At 55.6% G+C, this 18131-nt stretch overlaps 1 protein-coding gene across 2 annotated transcripts in view; it reads left to right on the top strand.

Annotated features, from left to right (window-relative positions):
* Positions 1-17087, top strand: part of LMX1A (LIM homeobox transcription factor 1 alpha) — a 45044-nt gene extending 27957 nt beyond the window's left edge. For both annotated transcript variants that reach the window (XM_075509215.1, XM_075509214.1), the window contains 6 exons: positions 10638-10870; positions 15812-15981; positions 16134-16211; positions 16319-16388; positions 16524-16694; positions 16927-17087. In XM_075509215.1, the coding sequence (XP_075365330.1) occupies positions 10638-10870; positions 15812-15981; positions 16134-16211; positions 16319-16388; positions 16524-16694; positions 16927-17087 (883 nt within the window). The remainder of the gene's footprint in view (positions 1-10637; positions 10871-15811; positions 15982-16133; positions 16212-16318; positions 16389-16523; positions 16695-16926) is intronic.
* The last annotated feature ends 1044 nt before the right edge of the window (positions 17088-18131 follow it).

The raw sequence follows: 18131 nt of genomic DNA, 5'->3' as shown, positions 1-18131 counted from the left end.
CTAGTTGATGTCAGGATCTGAGACTGCTTCTCATTTACTGGCATCAATTAGAGCCTTTTTTGGGGGCGTTCATGGCTCCTGAAGCCACCTTGAAATGCAGTCACTACAGAGAAATCAAAAAGGGGTTTGGATTCACATTGATGTAAAACTGGATTTTCAAGAGAGTGTTGGCTAAAAATGTAGACTTTCCTCCCAAACTTCCCCAGACTGAAGAGGAAGAAGCTCTAAAAAAGAAAGTGAATTTTAAACACTCAATAATCACATTTTCCTGAGGTTTTACCCCTGTTTGTTAAGAGACTGAGCTCTTCTAGGATGCTCAATACCTCCGGGGAGCTGATGCTCAGACCCACAAAAGGCAGAGCAGCTCTCCTTCTCCACACATGAGATGTCATTTGGGAGCAGGTTGCTTGCCGGGATCCCGGTCGGTGAGCTGCCCATCCTGGCTGCCCATCGCCGGGCTGCCTCTGCCGGCACGTCCCCGGGCCACCGATGGCATGAGAAACCCCCCCGCACCGTCATCTGTTGTTGCAGCCCTGTCTCGGGTGCCGCTGAGGTTGCAAAACGTGCCCCAAGCATTTGTTTCTCCCGAAACCCCAGCCTGAGAGCACACGCTAGAATAGGGCTGCAACATGAGATCAGCGGCGGGGGGGGAAAAAAGATGGCTTAAATTTAATGTCTTTTTAGATGAATATTTCCATTCATTCCAGAGCATATTCCTCTGGCATTTCCAGCGCGCTTGTTTAGCCGAGTAGTTAACAAACTTCATCGAAACACATGTTATAGTGCTCTCTAGTGCACGGAGCTATGAATGAAGGATGCCTCTTTTGAGATATCTCGATGTGCAGCGCAGCTTTTGCTCCGGAGCAGCCTGTTAACCACAACAGCTGCTTCCCATTGTGGAAATGCTATTTAAAAAAAAAACCCAAACCCATCCCAACAACTTGACAACACACGCAGATGATATTTATGCAAAACCCTATGCGAGGGTGAGCTGGGGTACATGGAAATAAAAGATAAGGCAAGAAATAACCCAGCCGGGAGACTGATATCTCCCCACCAGCAGTGCCCGGTGTGCTCCCGCGGATCTCTGTTTGCCGAGCTGGTCCGAAGCAGCTGGTCTCTATGTCCGACTTAGTTTACTCTGTTTAGCTTTTATACAGCCGAGCGATTTTTATAGCTGCCGGAGCGCCGGGAAGCTCAACAGGATATTGGCCGCCTCCTAATGAGAGTTTGCCGCGTTGGCGCGTCGGCACAAGCGCCCTGTGAATTTTAAATGCCTGGGAAACAGCAGCTCCCGCGGCCCCATCCCCAGATACTCGGAGAGCCCTTGGGGGGAACACGGGTTTTCTGTTTAATAAAGGAAAATGCAAGCCTTGATTGTAGCCTAGGAGACTCGAGAGCAGCCGGGAGCCCCAGCGCTGGGGCATGGCTGGACCCAGTGCACATCCACCCGCACTGCCCTTGATGGTGATGCTCTGGGAGAGCCCCCCAAAAGCCAGGGGAGCCTGCCCTGCCCTGGGCAGTCAGGGATTTGGGTGGTCCTAAGCATGAGGTTGGACCTGTGGGGCCAGTCTGGGGGTGGACTTGGTCCCCTGGATTTTTCTGATCCTTTTTTGAATCTGTTGGTACAAGGTGGAGGTGAATTTATGGCATCATGGGGGAGTCGGGGCTGGAAGGGACTGGAGGTCCCCAGCCCTACCTCTGCTGGGAGCGGGGCTCGCGTGGACACTGGATCAGGGTGCTCAGGGCTGGGGCCAGTCGAGTGCTGGCTGTCCCTGAGGAAGGAGATTTCACAACTTCTCCGCTTGGTCTGAATGCTTTCCTTTCCTTTCTTTTGTTTTTTGTAACTCTCCTTTTGAAATTCTGAATGGACAATAGAAAAAATTTAATTTTTTGTTTTGTTTCTATATCCGTTTTCCACAGGAGGTTTACAAAAGATTCAGAGGCAAATATAATGACTTACAAGGGGGGTACCCTAAGCTGGAACAGAATGAAAATAGCTCCTTCCCCCACAGTGGTACAGCACGTTGAAAAGACAGTGGGTGTGTAAAATCCCCAAGGGTGCAGGAAAACCAGCCCGCAGGATTTTTTAGCCAGGATTTCTGTTTCTTGGAAAGCAAAAAAAAAAAAAAAAAAAGGTTTCAAGATCATCACGTTTTATCTGCAAAATGAATGACACAAACAGCATTTCCTTCTCTCCTAGTTATTCCTGCCCTGCTTACAAAGCCAGCCAAATCGGGGTGGTGGCGGCGGCGATGGCACATCCTCTTGCTCCTGGTGACTTTGCTTTTCCATCATTTGCCTCCCCATTAATCTCAGTACAAACAAAGGCTCTGAAGAGACAAGCTGAAAAGCTCCTGGGGGTACGTTTAAATCAGTCCTTTCTAATAATGTCTGTCGACCTCTCTGTGGAAGCACTGCTCCCCAAGGAAAGGACACGGAGCCGCGGCAGCGTGCTGAAATATGGTGGGGTGTAATTAATTCTGACCTCTGGCTCCCGCTCACTCACTCTCAATATTAAATTTGACTAGTGATATTGTGGTTTTTCAATTATCCTTGTTTTCTTGGGGGCACAGTGGGGGAGGGGGTCGCTGCTCGAAATTCGGCTTGGTGGGAGATACATCGGCTGGGATGCAGAACTGCCGTGCTGTGGCTGGATGGGATCGATCCTTGGTTCGTCTGCATTGGGACGGTGTTGGGGCTTGGACGCAGGATTGTGTGTGCCTCTCCCCCTGCTACCCGTGTCTCTCCCGCCTCAAAAGCCAGGTTCTCGATCGGCGCTGTGATGGGGCCAGCTCCCTGCCCGATGCTACACGCTGTTATGGAGGGCGGGGGGCACAAAAACAAGGAGCCTTTGGGGAAACGGGGAGCAAAATAAGCATTTTGGTCTTGTTGTTCTGGCCTGGTCCAGGAGGTCGCTTTCTGGACGCTCCTGAAGTCAGTAGGGGATTTTTATCAGACTCCCGGAGGGCCTGGAGGGGACCCAGAAGCATGAGGTCCTAGAGCACCTTGTTGGTGAAAGTCTTATTAGTATGTCCTTGATCAGAAATGGAGCAACTTAAAGCAGTCTTAGAAGCCATGCACTTGCTTGACCTTTTATTTTGGTGTAGAGGAAGCTTGAGGGTTGCTAGTGTATTTTGGCAGCGGCTGTTTGCTGGGAAGGCTTCGTTTGTCTGTTTATTTAACCCTATCATTCTAGTGCCCCTGCGCGTCCCGGCGGGGTCTCTGGAGGGCCCGGGGGGTGTTAAGTGACCACTTTTGGACCTTGTCCAGGAGGCAGGGATGAAGGTGCCCTTTCCTGGGAAGGCTTGGGTGGTTCACGTGTAGCAGAAGGAGGGTTAAACAGGCCAGCGGCAACCCCCTCCTCCTCTGCTGCCCCTCGTTCCCCTTTGCCACCACCTCCCCAGCACTCTCTCGTCACCGGTGTCCTCTGCCATGGCACCAGGCACTGGGAGGGGATGTGCAAGCTGCTGGGGTGCCAGCGAGGATCAGGGCAGGAGCTCATTTAGGGATGCTCCTGCAGGATGCCCAGGCATGGAGCCCCCAGTTTAACCCCTCCAAAGCCTCTGGGGTCCCTGGACGGGGCTGTCCCCCTCCTCTGTGCCCCAGCCATCCCTGACGGTGGCTCTGCCTTTGAAAGCAAGCTGTGCTTGTTGGCATCCACCGCTGCGACGGGCTCTCTGAGGCGGGGAGGTGTGCGGGGCTGGGATGTGCGGCAGAGCGGGATGCTGGATGGAGTAGGACCACCGGGTTCGGACCCTGAAAGAGCTGAGTTAGGTGAAGAAAGGTGAAAAGCAGGACTCTCAGGCTTCACCTCCCTTCCTTGCTTTCCCCGGCCTCTCAGAGAGCAGAGCCGCCAGCCAACTGCTCAGGGGTGGATTTGCAAGAGGCCAAGGGTTGGTTTTTTGGAGTCCCGGATCTCGGTTGCCAGCAGCGGCTTGGCTGGTCCCCGGGGAGAGCTCACACCCTGGGGCCGTGGAGGCGAGCTCACATCAGGCCCCAGGATGAAATAAGCCCATTTCAGCCCGGTTGCCATGTCCCCTTGAAGTGTCGGAAGACACATTCAGGCAGCGGGAATGAGAAGGGTTTGAGCCAGGGGGGGAAGGAGAAGGGAAATTAAAAAAAAAAAAAAAAAAGGAAAACGCCACTTGCTGCAAAGTGAGCGAATTCTCCAATAAACCCAAATCTGCTGAGAATACATTTTACAAACATGCAGCGAAGTTGGCCGCTTTTGTTTGGGCGTTTGTTAAGCATTAACTAAAGAATGCCATGGTCCAGCCTGCTCGGTGTGAAACCTAATTCTCCCCCTTTCTGGAGCCATGGCATGGAGTGCTCAATTTTTTTCTCTCTGTAGGACTGCAGCCTTCTGGTACTCCAGCCAAAAAACACTCATATTTTAGCAAGCTTAGCCCTGGCCCCGTTGCCAGGCAGTAAAGCGAACACTTGTCCGCCTCGGGGCGGGGGGGGGGGGGGAGCCGGGAGACTGGGAAGGGTCAGGAGAACAGCCCCAGGGAAAACATCCCTCCTCCGTCCCACTGGAGAGCTCTCCGAGGGCTTGGCAGGGAGGGAGGGGAGGGTGGCTGTGGGTGCTTTCCTCTGTCAGCCTGGGAGCCCGCAGACCCAGGGTGGGTTTGGAGGTCCCCAGGGCTCACTGGTGCGGAGTTGTGTTCCGAATTGCTCTCCCCATCCCCGGGACATGCCAGCCTGCTCCCCGCAGCGCTGAGATGGACTCAGCCCTTTGCTAGTTGCTCCCATGGCCTTGGCATCCTTCCTGCCGGGGCCAAGGGTCCATGTGGTCTCCCCATCACTGCGGCCGGGGATGCCTTCGCAGGCAGCACGCACGGGGGGTGCATCCATGACCCTTCCTTCCCAGCAGCGGTCCATGCCCCACAAGGGCCGGAGCTGGGGACACGGTGACGGGAGCGTGGCGGCAGCAGGACAGCGACTCGTTCCCAAGCCATGGGTGCAGGGTTGACAGCAACTGGCATTTTTCCACTGCCAGCCCGTTGAGGACCCGGTGCTGCCATCCCCCCTTGGGAGGGGTGACAGTGAGTGAGAAGATGACCTGCTGCCAAGACAACTCAATCCGGCGTCCTCGCTCCCTGCAGAGCCCCACGGCTCGCTGCCGGCGCCTGCCGCCAGCCTCCTCCCTGTGCCCTTCACGCCATGCGTGGCCATCGGCTTGTCCCTGTGCCAAGGTCACGGCTCCGGGGGGGGTCACGACTTTGCTCTCCAGAGGGCCGTCGGTTGGGGGTGGCTGTGAGCATGGCCAGGCTGGAGGTCCCTGCACCTCTGATGGGTCAGTCAGGGTCTGCTCAGTCACCTCCTGGGCCATGGTGAGAGCAGGAGATGAGTTGGTCAGGTCTCTGCACCGAGGTGCTGGAAAACGCAGCGTCTCTGCGGATGCATCCGCTGCGGGCAGCCCTGGCAGGGAGGCGAGCAGGGCAGCTGCCTGCACCGCTTCGTCGGGACCGGTGCCAGCGGTGCCCACCCCAGCCCTCGGCCAGGAGCCCGTGGGGTCACTCGGGGGCTACCCCTGCCCCTCTCATCACATCCCCGGGCCAGGCTGGTGCGGGCAGGGAGGAAAGCATCCCTCCCCCAGCAGAGCTGCCTTGCCTTACCCGCCGCCCGAACCAAGCCTCCACGCGGCGTTTGAGATTTGTCCATCAGTATTTAATATCGGCGTCCCCGACCCGCCGACCCCCCCGGGGAGGCTCCGAAGGGCCGCGTTTGTATGCGGCGCACGCAGACAGACAGCAGCCGGGAAGCGCCCGTCAATCACGGCCCCTTTCAGCCTGTCACCTCAAAATAAAGGGAGAAAGAGGGGGTGGCGGCTCCTATGGGAAACCGGGGCTGCCCGCGCCGCTCCCCCTCCATCGGTGCCCCGGGCACAGGATGCGCCGCCCCAGAGGTGGCTTCGGCCACGTGTCGAAATTTCTAGGTTTCAGTGATGCTGTGCAGATGGAAACCCCAAGACAGAGGTCTGGGATGGCTTTCTCAAGGAAGAGGAATTGCACGGAGATGTGGGGTTGTGTCGTAGGGGAAGGGTGGATGTCTGTAACGCCAGCGAGCTTGCTTGGGGGTCTTTGAGCTGAAACGTTGCACTTTTGGAAATGGCAAAATATTTTGTTTCAAGATTTTCTTGAAAACCACCACCACCACCTTTCTGTTTCAAAACTGCAGATTGTAATTTCAAAAGGGACCCGAATTTTTAAAAAAAGTATTTTAATGCAGATTAATCAATACAGGAAAAGGAAGGTTTTTAAGATCAGAAACAAAAGGTTGTATGTTGTGATAAAAATTGCTTGCATCACCATATTTTAGTTCCAATTCTTCCTAACTTGAGTGGGGTTTTTTTTATTTACGAATATTCACTGTCAGTGCTTCGTTGAGGCTTTTACTGAGCTGCCCGTGGCAGGCTGGGTTTCCACCGAGCATCGCAGTGCTGAGCAGGTCACCCTGTCCCTGCACCTGCCAGCTTCGTACGTGGTTAAACAAACCCAAAGGCTGCCAGCCAGGCCTGATTTAGCTTGCCACGGAGGGAAAAAAAAAATCTACTGAGAACTAAAGCCTGCAGCATCCCTAGGATGGCAGAAATGAAGGTGCTCCCGTGGCAGTTTAGGGGTGGCTAATTTCTTCTTGGTTTAAAACCTGTTGAAGTCGCTGGGCAGAGCCAGTCCTTCTTCTGTGCAGCCTCCTGTAGAGGAATGTAATCTCGAAGTCCCCTTTGCAGCTGCAGGGAGGCACAAAGAGATAGAGAGGGGAGAAAAGGTGGTATTTGCTCTGCAGCCTGCTGCTTGCAGCAGGAGGGAGCTGGGAACAGAGCTGCAGATCCCTGAGATGGAGGAAGACATCTCTGGATCCAGGCTGGTGCGTCTTGCTCAGGCACAAATATTAAATTAATTGCTAGATCTGGGGCTGGAAGAAAATCTTCCTTCTGCCCCATCTCAGGCTGACCAGAAGCGTTTCAGTGGGGCTATCCATGCAGGGTTTATGCATGCTGGAGTTATCCTATGTGGGGCTACCCTTATGTGGGGTTATTCCCAGGCATGCATGGGGTTATCCATGCATGGGGTTATCCATGTGTGGGGTTATCCATGTGTGGGGTTATCTGTGCACACTCTTCCTCCCCAGTCCCCGTAGAGGACCTGGTACTGTCCACAGCTGGTCCAGGGCTGTAGGGACCTGGGACACCAGCGATGCCCTTTGCTCTCTCCCCATTACTACCCGTGGTAGGTTACAGTTTTTATGCCCGTGACCTTTTAGTACCTAAGATCTGGGTTTATTGTGGGGTTATAAGGAGCTCTTTATGGTTTCATGCTGTGGAGAAGGTTTTACAGGGATTTCTCTGCATCTCACGTTGCCCAGGGATGGGGGAGTCCTGCACTGGGCAGTGAAAGACACCCCATCCATCCGGCATCCCTCAGCGGGAGCTGTTGGGGACTCAGCATTTTGGAAATTAAATCATTTATTCAGCAACCAAAGTATGGCTTTAATGTCTAATATTAGGCAACCATTTACCTAAATCTCACACCTTCCTGTTTTGCAACACGCTTTGGGCTTAGAAACATCCATCGCTCGGTTGGTGCTGCTGTGCCTAATTGGCAAAGGTTCATGGCTTTCTAATCAGCTCCCTGGAAATAGAGATTTTCGGCACATTCATTCATGAAGATTAGATAGCAGTAACATAATAGCTTATCAGTATTTTATTGCTGAGAGCAGTTAGTAATCCCAACAGGTAGGGCTTACACTTCATTTAAACAGGATGAGAATGCGTTTCCAGATGAATACAAATCGCCTCCACTTTGACATAGAAGAGACATAATTAAAGACAAAATGACTACAGAAATGTAAAGTATTAACACAAGCCTGTGTTTCTTGGAGCTGGAACAAGGAAAAATGACCCTTCAGAAGGGATGCTTTCAAGGGAATATACATCCCTCTCTCCCAGGGCAGTCACAGGGATGCTGAAAATATATATACCTTAGAGGAAGACAGTTGTATGTAAACCTGGGAAATGAAGGTTGAATGTACAAAAATAAATGTTACTAATGGCATTATCTGGAATTATAAACTTCGTAATCTCCACTTTTTATTTGATGATTTTCCACTTTCTGTAGCAACAAGAGCTTTATACAAGCTCTATAACATCCCTTTCCTACTTCTTGGGGGATGCTACAATTTGCTGAGTGCACCGAGGACTTGGCTGGCACAGGGAGAGCGATGCACCCCATCCCCGTGCTCACTGCCGCTGTTTTGGGAAGACCTGGGAGCGAGCAGGCATAGCCCACGCACCAGCATGAAGCATCCGTGTGAGGACCCCAAGGCGGGAGGGAGCCGATGCCAATAAAGTGGGGTACATTTGGGGGCCCCATACCCAGCCCTTCGAGCCCTCGACGCCCAGCCCCAAAGGCTGGTGGGCACCGCTGGTGGGTGGCAGTGTGCCGTGGCACCCCGCCAGCTGTGCCCACATCTGGCAGGCAGCTGTTTGCCTCCGGAGCTCGGTGCTCACCAGCCGTGGCGCGGGGCACCAGGAGGTGATGCTCTGTGGCTGCCCCTGCCCGTTGGCGTGGGGAGGCAGGCGTTATCCTCTGCTCCTGCACCTATCTGCCCTCCTCGCGCCGGCGGGACACGCTGCCTTGCCTGGGCTCACTGGCTTCGCGCGAGCAAGCACCGATCTCTGATGGGACGGGCACAGATGCAACCAGCTGCTGCCGACTCTCCGGGGCTCGCTGCCTGCGCGGTGGAGCCTGCCTGTCCCCCTCCGGCGGTTAGCACAGCTGACCGTCTTGTTTATCAGCTATTGGGCAACTAAAGCGGTGAAATGAAAAGGTGAAATGAAGCCTGGCTGCGATTTCACAGGAGCAGAGGCTGCGCGTGGGCTGCAGCAAGATGCATGCCCCTTTGCTGCTGGGGAGCTTTTGTTCAGCAGCATCTCTGGTGTTACGGGTGCCTTCGCCTTGGGAGCTACCTCTGGGGCACAGACACGCACGTGCCTTGCTCTGCCCCCCATCTCCTTGTTTTATGGGCTATTGAGCTCGTCACAGAAACTTTTTAAAATTATCCCCATTTTCTGATGGTTTTGCTGCAAGGGTTTTGCATACCTCTGGTCCTCTCCTTGTTGGAATGGGGCTGACTCAGCACTTTTCATCTCCTATGTGTTTTTTTGTAACAGCCCAAAAAAAGAGAAAGGATTGAAAGCCCACTGGTGGCTGCAGAGCTCCAGCCAGCCGTCCCCAGCCCCGCAGCCCCCCGGCCCCGCAGGTCTCCCCCGGAGATGACACATGGGACAGGGACCATGGAGGTGGGAGCTATCCGGGGCCGGTGGAAGGCTGGATGCAGGACTCCCTGTGCAGGTCCCTGGGGCATCCCCGGGCTGGGACATGGGCAATGCTCGGAGATAACCTCTGCAGGATATGTGCTGACTTCTGACTTCTCTTTCTGGGCCAAAGTCATGAAGACAGGGGAATAATAACGTCCAGTTCCCACAGATATTTAGGACGAGGCTGGGTAAACTGTGATCTTTTTCTTTATGGGGCCCAAGCCAAAAACACAGATATCTAGGGGTGGCAAAGAGGTTCTGGTTTGGTACCTTCAGACATGTCTACTGGGGGAATCATCCCATTCACTTAAAACATCCAGCCCAGGGTTTAGCTCCAGGTGCCTCCAAGTCCTCTCAAGCCAACACTGATGCTGCCACCTCTGCTCCGCTCACCTCAGTTTCCCCAGCTGTAAATCACTGATCATGCTACTGAGTTTCTCAGTAAGGACATTTAAAGTCAGAGAAAGAAAAGCTCTGTTTCAACCTAACGTGTTATTGCTGTCATTATTATTATTGGCTTTTAAGTATAAAGCCAGTGTGTTGAAACCTGGGAACTGTATAATTAGGGATGCCTTAAACACTGTCACATCAATGTCAAGGAACAAGCTGAGCTTTTTCTTTTCCTTTTGACACATCAAGACTTCAATCTGTCACCGGCCTTAACCCAAAACTTGCTGCCATGGAGATTTTTATGATATATTAGACATTCCTGATGTGTTTGCAAGCAGGAGCGGGGCTGGCCCAGTGACCCACGCCAGAGGGATGGGGTGGGTGACCAACAGCACAGATGCTTTCTGCAAGTGCTTGTTGAGAGGCACGGATGAGCTCGCTGGCCCCATTGCCATCTCCAGCATCTCCTTACGTCTAGGCGTGAGCCGGAGACACGTGGACATGTAGGGTTGGCTTGCTAAAACTCACGTAGATGTGGTGTGTCCCATGTCTTGTGGTGGTGGTAGCTGGACTGTTGGATTTGATGCCTGTTTGCTTTTCACCTGGAGCATCCGGACGTTGGGGTCTTTATCCTTTGACTGCATTCATGGTAAGCACCTGGTAACAGGTCAACCAAAAATGCTAAAGTTGACCCAAAGGCAGCATCCCCCCTTGGCACAGGGCAAGCTGGCAGCACGTGCTGTGTCACGCTGGGTGCCAGCACTGTTGCGCCCAGTCCCTCAACGCAATCAAAGCACCAACGGGGTGACACAGTGGTCCTGTGCCGATGCCCGTCTCCCCACCACAGGTGCCCCATCCCTTGTCCCACCGGGTGCAGCCGCGGTGCTGCTGGGCGTCCCAGCGGGATCTCCTTTTGCTCCCCCAGGCTCTTCGCGGTGAAGTGCGCCGGGTGCCTGGAGGCCATCGCGCCCAGCGAGCTGGTGATGCGCGCCCAGAAGAGCGTCTACCACCTGCGCTGCTTCTGCTGCTGCGTCTGTGAGCGGCGCCTGCAGAAGGGCGACGAGTTTGTGCTGAAGGAGGGGCAGCTCCTCTGTAAGGGCGACTACGAGAAGGAGCGGGAACTGCTGAGCTTGGTGAGCCCGGCTCTGTCGGATTCTGGTAAGGGGCAGCCCGTGCCCGGCATCTCCCTGGCTGGTCCCGCTCCAAGGCCCCTGTGAGTGCGGTGGGGTCTGGAGGCGAGGTTTAGGCTCGCTGCCCTGAACGTGAAGGGAAACGCCCCATGGTCTGAAGGGAAAAGCTCTGTAAGCACCTTTGCATCCTCCAGCCAGAGTCTCTCCCACCTCGGTGGCAAGGGCGTGAGCGGGGACGTCGGCAGCGGAGGGGCTGCAGGGCTGGAGGATGCTCTGCGGACCATCCCATCCCATTAGGCTCGTTTCTGTAAGAGTTTGTGCTCCTGGCCTGTGCAGGGCACTGGCACCCCATCCCGAGGGGTGTACAGCCTCCCCGGGCGCAGGAGGGAGAGCCGTGCTGGCCAAAGGTGACATCTCCCACCTCCTCGCCCAGGGAAACAGAGGAGCTGCCCCTGGTATAAATACACTGTAAATGAGAGTCGTCTTCCTAAAAAAACCTCACAGTCCCAAGCATCCCGCTGACTACCTTGGGCTAAACCTTCTGTGTCCCTCCCCTGTGCCTCACCATCCCCGCCTGGGACTCTGGAAAGGCTGAGGGCAAGAACTGAGCTGCTTCTGCTGTAGCCTCCCTTTTTAATACCGAGGGGAAACTGAGGCACAGAGCTAAAATGTGAGCTGGCAGCAGGGAGCCTGCAAATCCTGTGTCCCCAGCGGCTTCCCAGGCAGTCGATGGCCAGAGCCAGACTGCAGACCCGGCGTGGTGACGCTGCGGGGACACCACAGAGCCAAGGGGGCTGCCGGAGAGGTGGCACTACGACTGGAGGTGGACAGGGGACTGGCATCCTGCTCCAGCCAGGGTGTCACTGCCGGTTAGGTTGCCCAGAGCATCAGATCAGCATTAAAATATGTATCTACAGTCCATGCAAATCAAATCTGAACGTTTCCCAGGAAGACAAATTTAGTAAGAAAGCCCAGCAAGGGGGCCGGGGGGGTGGAAATGATCTGCTAGCAGAAATCCTCGTGTTAACACTGTCCCCGCAGAGCCCCGCTCCTCGCGGGGCTGCGCAGCCCCACGCCATGCGCCTGGGTCGCTCGGCTCCTCTTAAAAACCGTCATCAGGGGAAAATCTGCTTTGCAGAGGGAAGGATTTACCTTTGAAATGCTGTGCTCTGGAAAGGGCTGCCGGAAAGCTGGGGGGAGCCTGTCTTTTCCCTGCTAGAGCAAAGCACCGGATTTAAAAAAAAAATAAAAATCAGCATTATGAACCCATTTAGGAGGGGATTGTTAAGGTGTGAAGTGGGGCAGGTCACGGATACGGCAAACCCTGGCGCTCACTGCCAGATGCAGGCGATGCTGCAACTGGGAGAAGGTGTGTGGGGGAACAGGGATGGTTTCGGTGGGGATGGAGCAAAAATTGCCCAAAGCCCGTGTTTCTCTTTAATATTGTGCTCCTCTGTAGTGAGAGCCCGGCTGCTTTGCAGCACTGCCTGCGGCTGGCTCTGTCTGAGCTCTGCAACCCCGCTCACTCGAAAGAAAAAATTTCCCCCCCAAATAACGGTGATGATATTTAAAAAATAAAGAGTGAGGCCATGGGAGGAGGTGGCTGAAGGGAGCCGGTGAGTGATGGTCCAATGCTGGAGGAGCCGGAGAGGCAGGAAAGCAGCAGGATCCGGCACGCTGGTGCTGGCTCTTGCCTTAGCCCTGGGAAAGTCCTTAATTGATTGAAGAATTACTATTTTTTCCTTCTGGGATGTGCAAACTCTTTCAGTTAAAATAGGAACCAATGAGGAGACGTCATGCAGGAAAATAAGTGAATCGGCCGCAACGGTTTGGGTTTATTCCTAGTGGGGGAAAAGGGCAGTTTGGGAAAGGTTGGGGAGCTTTTCCTCCCCAGCGACTCATCAGCCCGTGGTCCAGCCCTGCTGCCAGGGGCTCAGGCCAAACCAAGAGCTTCGACTAGCAAAAACCTCCCGGGGAAATACTTACTTCGGTGGAAACTCCAGCTGAGACCCGAGGGATGCGAAGGGCCAGTGTGGGAGTCAGAAGGGCACGGCAACCCCTTGGCTGGTTGGAAATCCACCCTGAAGTCCCTGGCATCCCCTGGCAGCCCCTGGCCTGGGGGGTCCCGGCCCTTCCCGTCTCCCCGCAGACCCCGTAGCTTAGCCCCACCGCTGTCCCTGCCTGGTTTTGGTGGCCACCAAACATGGGATCGGGATGTCGCGTGACTCTGGGGACGGTGGCACGGCGGGGGCCAGCCCAGGTGCACATCCCACGTGGATGCTCAGCGTGGCGCAGCTTTGCCCCCTCCTGTTGCATCCCCCCTGGGCACCCCACCACCACGCTGGGGGATGCAGAGGGGTGTCCCCGCTCCGGCACCGGTCCCGGATGCCCTTCACCAGCAGCATGCGATATGCGTGTCCAGCCTCTCCCCCATCCCCCCCTTGCTGCTTTGAAGCCCCCCGCCCTCCCTCCCCCCGGCCGCCGCGCACCAAAGGCCACTTTATGAGAAAGCGCAGATAAAAAGCGAGCCATATGTTGTCTGTAATCTCCCAAACCCTTGCTTCAATTACTGCCTCCCCCGAGCCTCCGCCGCCCAGCCTAAGTAAACAAGCCCCTCTGAAAGAGGACCCTGCTTTCCAATTAAAAGCGTCCTAACGTTTCTCCTCTCCCTAAATCCTCCCGAGCGAGGAATGTCCTGGCCCCGGCGGCAGGATGCGGGCTCGGCGGGTCGGACCGAGGGCACGCTGCACAATATCCATCGCCCCGGCCCCTTCCCAGGTGACGTCAGGGGCAGCCCCAGACACTCATTAATTTCTCCCCCCTTCTCGGTGGGGAAAGGCTTGAAAGGGAGAGTTAATTAAAAGTAATACCCCGCCAAATCCGGCTTCGCTTTTCCTTCTTTCCCTTTGACACTGGGAGGGATCTGGGGAGCAGGTGTTGGGGGGGGAGGGCTCGGAGGGGCTGCTCCGAGCGGGTTTACCCCCTTGGTGTGGGTTTTGAGCATCATTTGCTTGATAGAGTACATGAGCCTCTGGCTCCCCCCTGCTGGGCTCTGCCCCTCCCGGACTGGAGGGGATTGGGGTGCTCACCTCCTGTTAGGGTGCAAAGGGATTCAGGCACTGAAATGTCTCCATTGGTTGACATTCCTCCTCCCAATATTTGTAAAAATCTCTACCCTTCCATCAGAATTAAACTCCTTCAGGTTTCGGGGAAGCAGGCAGCTTGGTGGAGCAGAGACCCTGCTTGTGCTGGCACTGAGAAGGAGGCAGCAGCGGCCGCTGCTCAGCCCTGTTAGCCATCAGAGACTCCGCACCCTGGGGGTACCCAGCGCTGGGGCTCTCAGACCTACTGCATTACTATGTCCCTTGCGTTGGGAGACGCAAGAAAACAGCAGATTGTCTTTCCTGTTGCCACTGCTGCCATGGGCATGCCGTGGATGTGCCATGAGCGAGCAGGGAGCTCGCGGCAGCAGCGAGGCCCTGGCTCCCGGGGGCCAGCACCTAGCTCCAGGCTGTTTGGGGACCACCAGCGTGAAGACCTCTCCCTGTCCCAGCCCTCCCAGCCCTTGCCACAGGGAAGGTCTCTGTATCGGCTGGTGAGCCCAGGAGAGAGCCCAGCAGCACAGAGGGAAGAGGTAACTGGTACCCAAGAGCATCCTCGGTCCTGCGCTGGGATCATTGCCTTCCCTCACCCCAGAGATCTGCTCCTGTCTTTCCCCATTCCCAGCTAGGCTGCCATTGGATTTACACTTTTCTGATGTGTTTGATCCATGATTAGCTCTTGCCACGGGGTACGACCTGGCCTGCTTTAGCCATGAACTCTGGGCCAGGCTCACAGCCCCCTGGTGCATCCCCACCTCCCAGAGACGCGGCAGCCCCGGGACGGGACTCGGGCCAAGCGCAGCCTTGCAGCCTGCGTCTGCATCCAACCAGCACCTCAGCTCCATTATTGATTCCCAAACGGATGGTGGAGGAGCTTTCTGGAAAAGGCTGTAAGTGATTTACCGCTCGTGAGAGGGAAGGACCTGTGCTGTCAAACCTGCATTACAACCCTCCCATGCAAGCGAGGTCATTGACATGGTGGCGATGCGGTAAATGAGGAGGGCTGGTAAGAGGCAGGGCAGCGCTGCCTGCTTTCCCGGAGCAGCTCCTGCCCAAAGGCCCCGTGGCCCTGAGCGGCGGACAGCAGCAGGGAGATATACACCAGCGCCTGGGAACGCAACGGAGCGGCACATTGCAGCAAGTACCCAAGAGGTGAAGCTTGAAGCAGCCTGGGCTTCTGTCCAAGGAGATTTAAAACTCCACGGAAGGGGGGAAATATAGGCGAAAGGGTGTCCCTTATATTTGTGATTAAAACTCTGTGCTCTAAATGGAGTTGACCTCTGTGGCAGGACAAATCAGGAGGGGTTTGTGAGGTCCTGGCTAACGCGTTGCCCTCTCTGAGCATCTCTGCTCACCCTGCGCCCTGACCTCCCCCAGCCTGGGCTGTCCGGGCAGGGGGACCAGGGGCCTGGTCACCAGCTGGGCTGGGGACAGCCCCAGGGGCACAGCAGTCCTTGATGGCTGCTGTCCCCTCGTGTGGATGCAACCTGTGTGTTTCTGTCCAGATGTGTCTCCAGCTGTGGCCTGGCAGGAAATCCCTGTGGAGCAAGCAGGATTTGGGTCTGATGGAGGGAAAATCAGGTGTCCCAGGGTTTCACACTGAAGCTGCTCAGACTGTTGGGGAAAAGAAGAACCAAAAAGCACATCTGCTGGCTGAGCGACCCCAAACTGAGCCACAGGAGCTCTCCCCCTCTCTGAGCTGCCATGGGGCAGCCAGCCCCAAACCTGAGCTCCTCGCACACATTCGCAAGAAGATCCCCGCCAACACCAGCTTGTTTTAAGTCCCCCAGATTACTTTGGACATGCTGGAAAACAGCGCGCGCTGCCTGTTGTCTGTAAAGGACCTGCTTTTTTTCCCCCCCCTTTAGGCAAAAGTGATGATGAGGACAGCATCTGCAAACTGGGCCAAGCCTCGGGGAAGGGTGCCGAGGACGGGAAGGATCACAAGCGGCCCAAGAGACCCCGGACGATCCTGACCACGCAGCAGCGGAGAGCGTTCAAGGCATCGTTTGAGGTCTCCTCCAAGCCCTGCAGGAAGGTATGGGGAGAAGGACCCATGCTCAGCCGCCTCCAGCCCCCAGGGATGTCCTGGATGCTGGGCAAGGACTTGCCCCGGCTGCTCTGTCCCGTCCTAAAGTCCCCCCAAAAAGTTAAGGGGGCTGAGATGCCACTGTCATTCCTCTCTCCAAGGTGCGGGAGACGCTGGCGGCTGAGACAGGGCTGAGCGTCCGCGTGGTGCAGGTCTGGTTCCAGAACCAGCGAGCAAAGGTGGGTACGAGGGGTAGCCCCCTGCCAGTGGCCGGTGCTGGGGCTCCCCTCCCTCCTTGCTCCAGCCGGTGGATGATCTCACCCCGTTTTTTCCCCTTCTTGGCCAGATGAAGAAGCTTGCCAGGAGGCAGCAGCAGCAGCAGCAGGATCAGCAAAACACACAGCGCCTGAGCTCAGGTATCCCCCTCGCATCCAGCTCTCCCTGCGCTCAGGGTCTCCCTATTTCCCGGCTCTCTCCGGGTTTCCCAAGGGAGCTGGGCCCCCCAAAAAGCAGCAGCCCGGCTGCGCCGATGGCTTGCTCTTATCTTCCAGCCCAGACAAACAGCGGTGGCAGCACGGGGCTGGAGGGGATGCTGAACCCCTATACCACTCTGCCCCCACCCCAGCAGCTGCTGGGCATGGAACAAAGCGTCTACGGCTCCGACCCCTTCCGGCAAGGGCTCACCCCACCGCAGATGCCCGGAGACCACATGCACCCCTACGGTAAGGCTCCAGGGTTTGCCTCTTGCCTTCTCTCCTTCAAAGAGATGCTGGGTCATGGCAGGGGGCTGCGTGGTGGGGGCACGTGTGGGTGCTGCAGCGATTTCTGGGAAGATGGTGGTCCCCTCGCCCCTAAATCCTTATGCTGCACAAAGCTGGGGGCATCAGGCACTGTCAAGGTGCCGGAGGAGAAAGCAAGCTCTGAAGTCCTTCTGCTCCTTCCCTGTTTCCCAAGGTGCTGAGCCCCTCTTCCACGACTTGGATAGCGATGATACCTCACTGAGCAACCTGGGCGACTGCTTCCTCGCCACAGCAGATGCGGGGCCACTCCAGGCGCGAGTGGGGAACCCCATTGACCACCTCTACTCCATGCAGAACTCCTACTTCACCTCCTGAGTGCGGCGTGGTCCCCGGCACGGGGCAGCCGCCGCTGCCGCGCTGCCCCAGGAGGGGCTGCAGAGGCCCCAGGGTTGGGAGGGAGGGGGAAGCGACACTGCTGGGATGCTGTCAAACAATATGTTGTAGCTTGGGATTCCCAAGGAGCGAGTTAAGTTATGGGTTGCATAGTTTCATGTTTCTCTTAGGAGCCTAGGATTAGGGACAGGAGTGGTTTTTGCAGCTGGCTGGTGGATTTTCAAATTTCAAACGGGGAACCAAATTTCTCGTTTCGGCAGGGGGAAAGGCAGGGGGAGGGGGAAACCCTTCCCGTGGGAGCATCCCGGTGCCGTATCCCCTCCGCACCACCTTCTGTCGGAGTGGCAGAAAGAGCAAACCGCTGATCTTCGCAGGGGCAGCCCGCGGCATCAGCCGGGCTTTGAAATTTGAAAAGCTGACAAGGCTTTGGGGAAACACAGGGAAAACTTCACTGCGGGGCTTTCCCTCTGTTCCCTTGACCAGCTTGAGCGCTTGCTGTTTAAACACAGGGACTTTTAAGATAGGTGTTGCCATGCAAATATAGAAAGCTAGAAACCCCTAACATCGTCCCCGTCCCCGAGGATGGGGCTGTGTGTGTGTATGTGTGTGTGTGGGCGCACACGTGTGTGTGTGCGGAGCTGTGTGGCTGTGGGTGATGCACTGCACAGCCACACCTGCCAGATTGTATCAACAAAGTTTATTTCTAAGTCTATCAGAAATTTACTGTACAGCAAAAGTAACTTTATTTTCAGCGTGAACCATATTTAAGGAAATACTCAATGCACTTAAGTTATAAGATGAAATAATTTACTTTTTATAAACGTTATGTTTAAGTTGCAAAAGCCCAGTGGCAGGGAAGGAACATCAGTTCATTTCAGGCAATACGTTTGGGTTTCGGGGTCGGTTATTTTTGGTGCTCTCAGGTTGCCCCCCTGGTTTTGAGGTGCAGTTGAAACCCAAAGCAGGGCTGGCTCCAGGGACCTGCTCCTCCGCCAGCAGAGCGATGGGGACAGCACAGTGGCCAGG

This window comes from Mycteria americana, chromosome 7 (assembly GCF_035582795.1).
Source record: "Mycteria americana isolate JAX WOST 10 ecotype Jacksonville Zoo and Gardens chromosome 7, USCA_MyAme_1.0, whole genome shotgun sequence".
NCBI lineage: Eukaryota > Metazoa > Chordata > Aves > Ciconiiformes > Ciconiidae > Mycteria > Mycteria americana.
The sequence above is the reverse complement of the archived record's forward strand: the minus strand, read 5'-3'. Positions and strand labels throughout refer to the sequence as shown.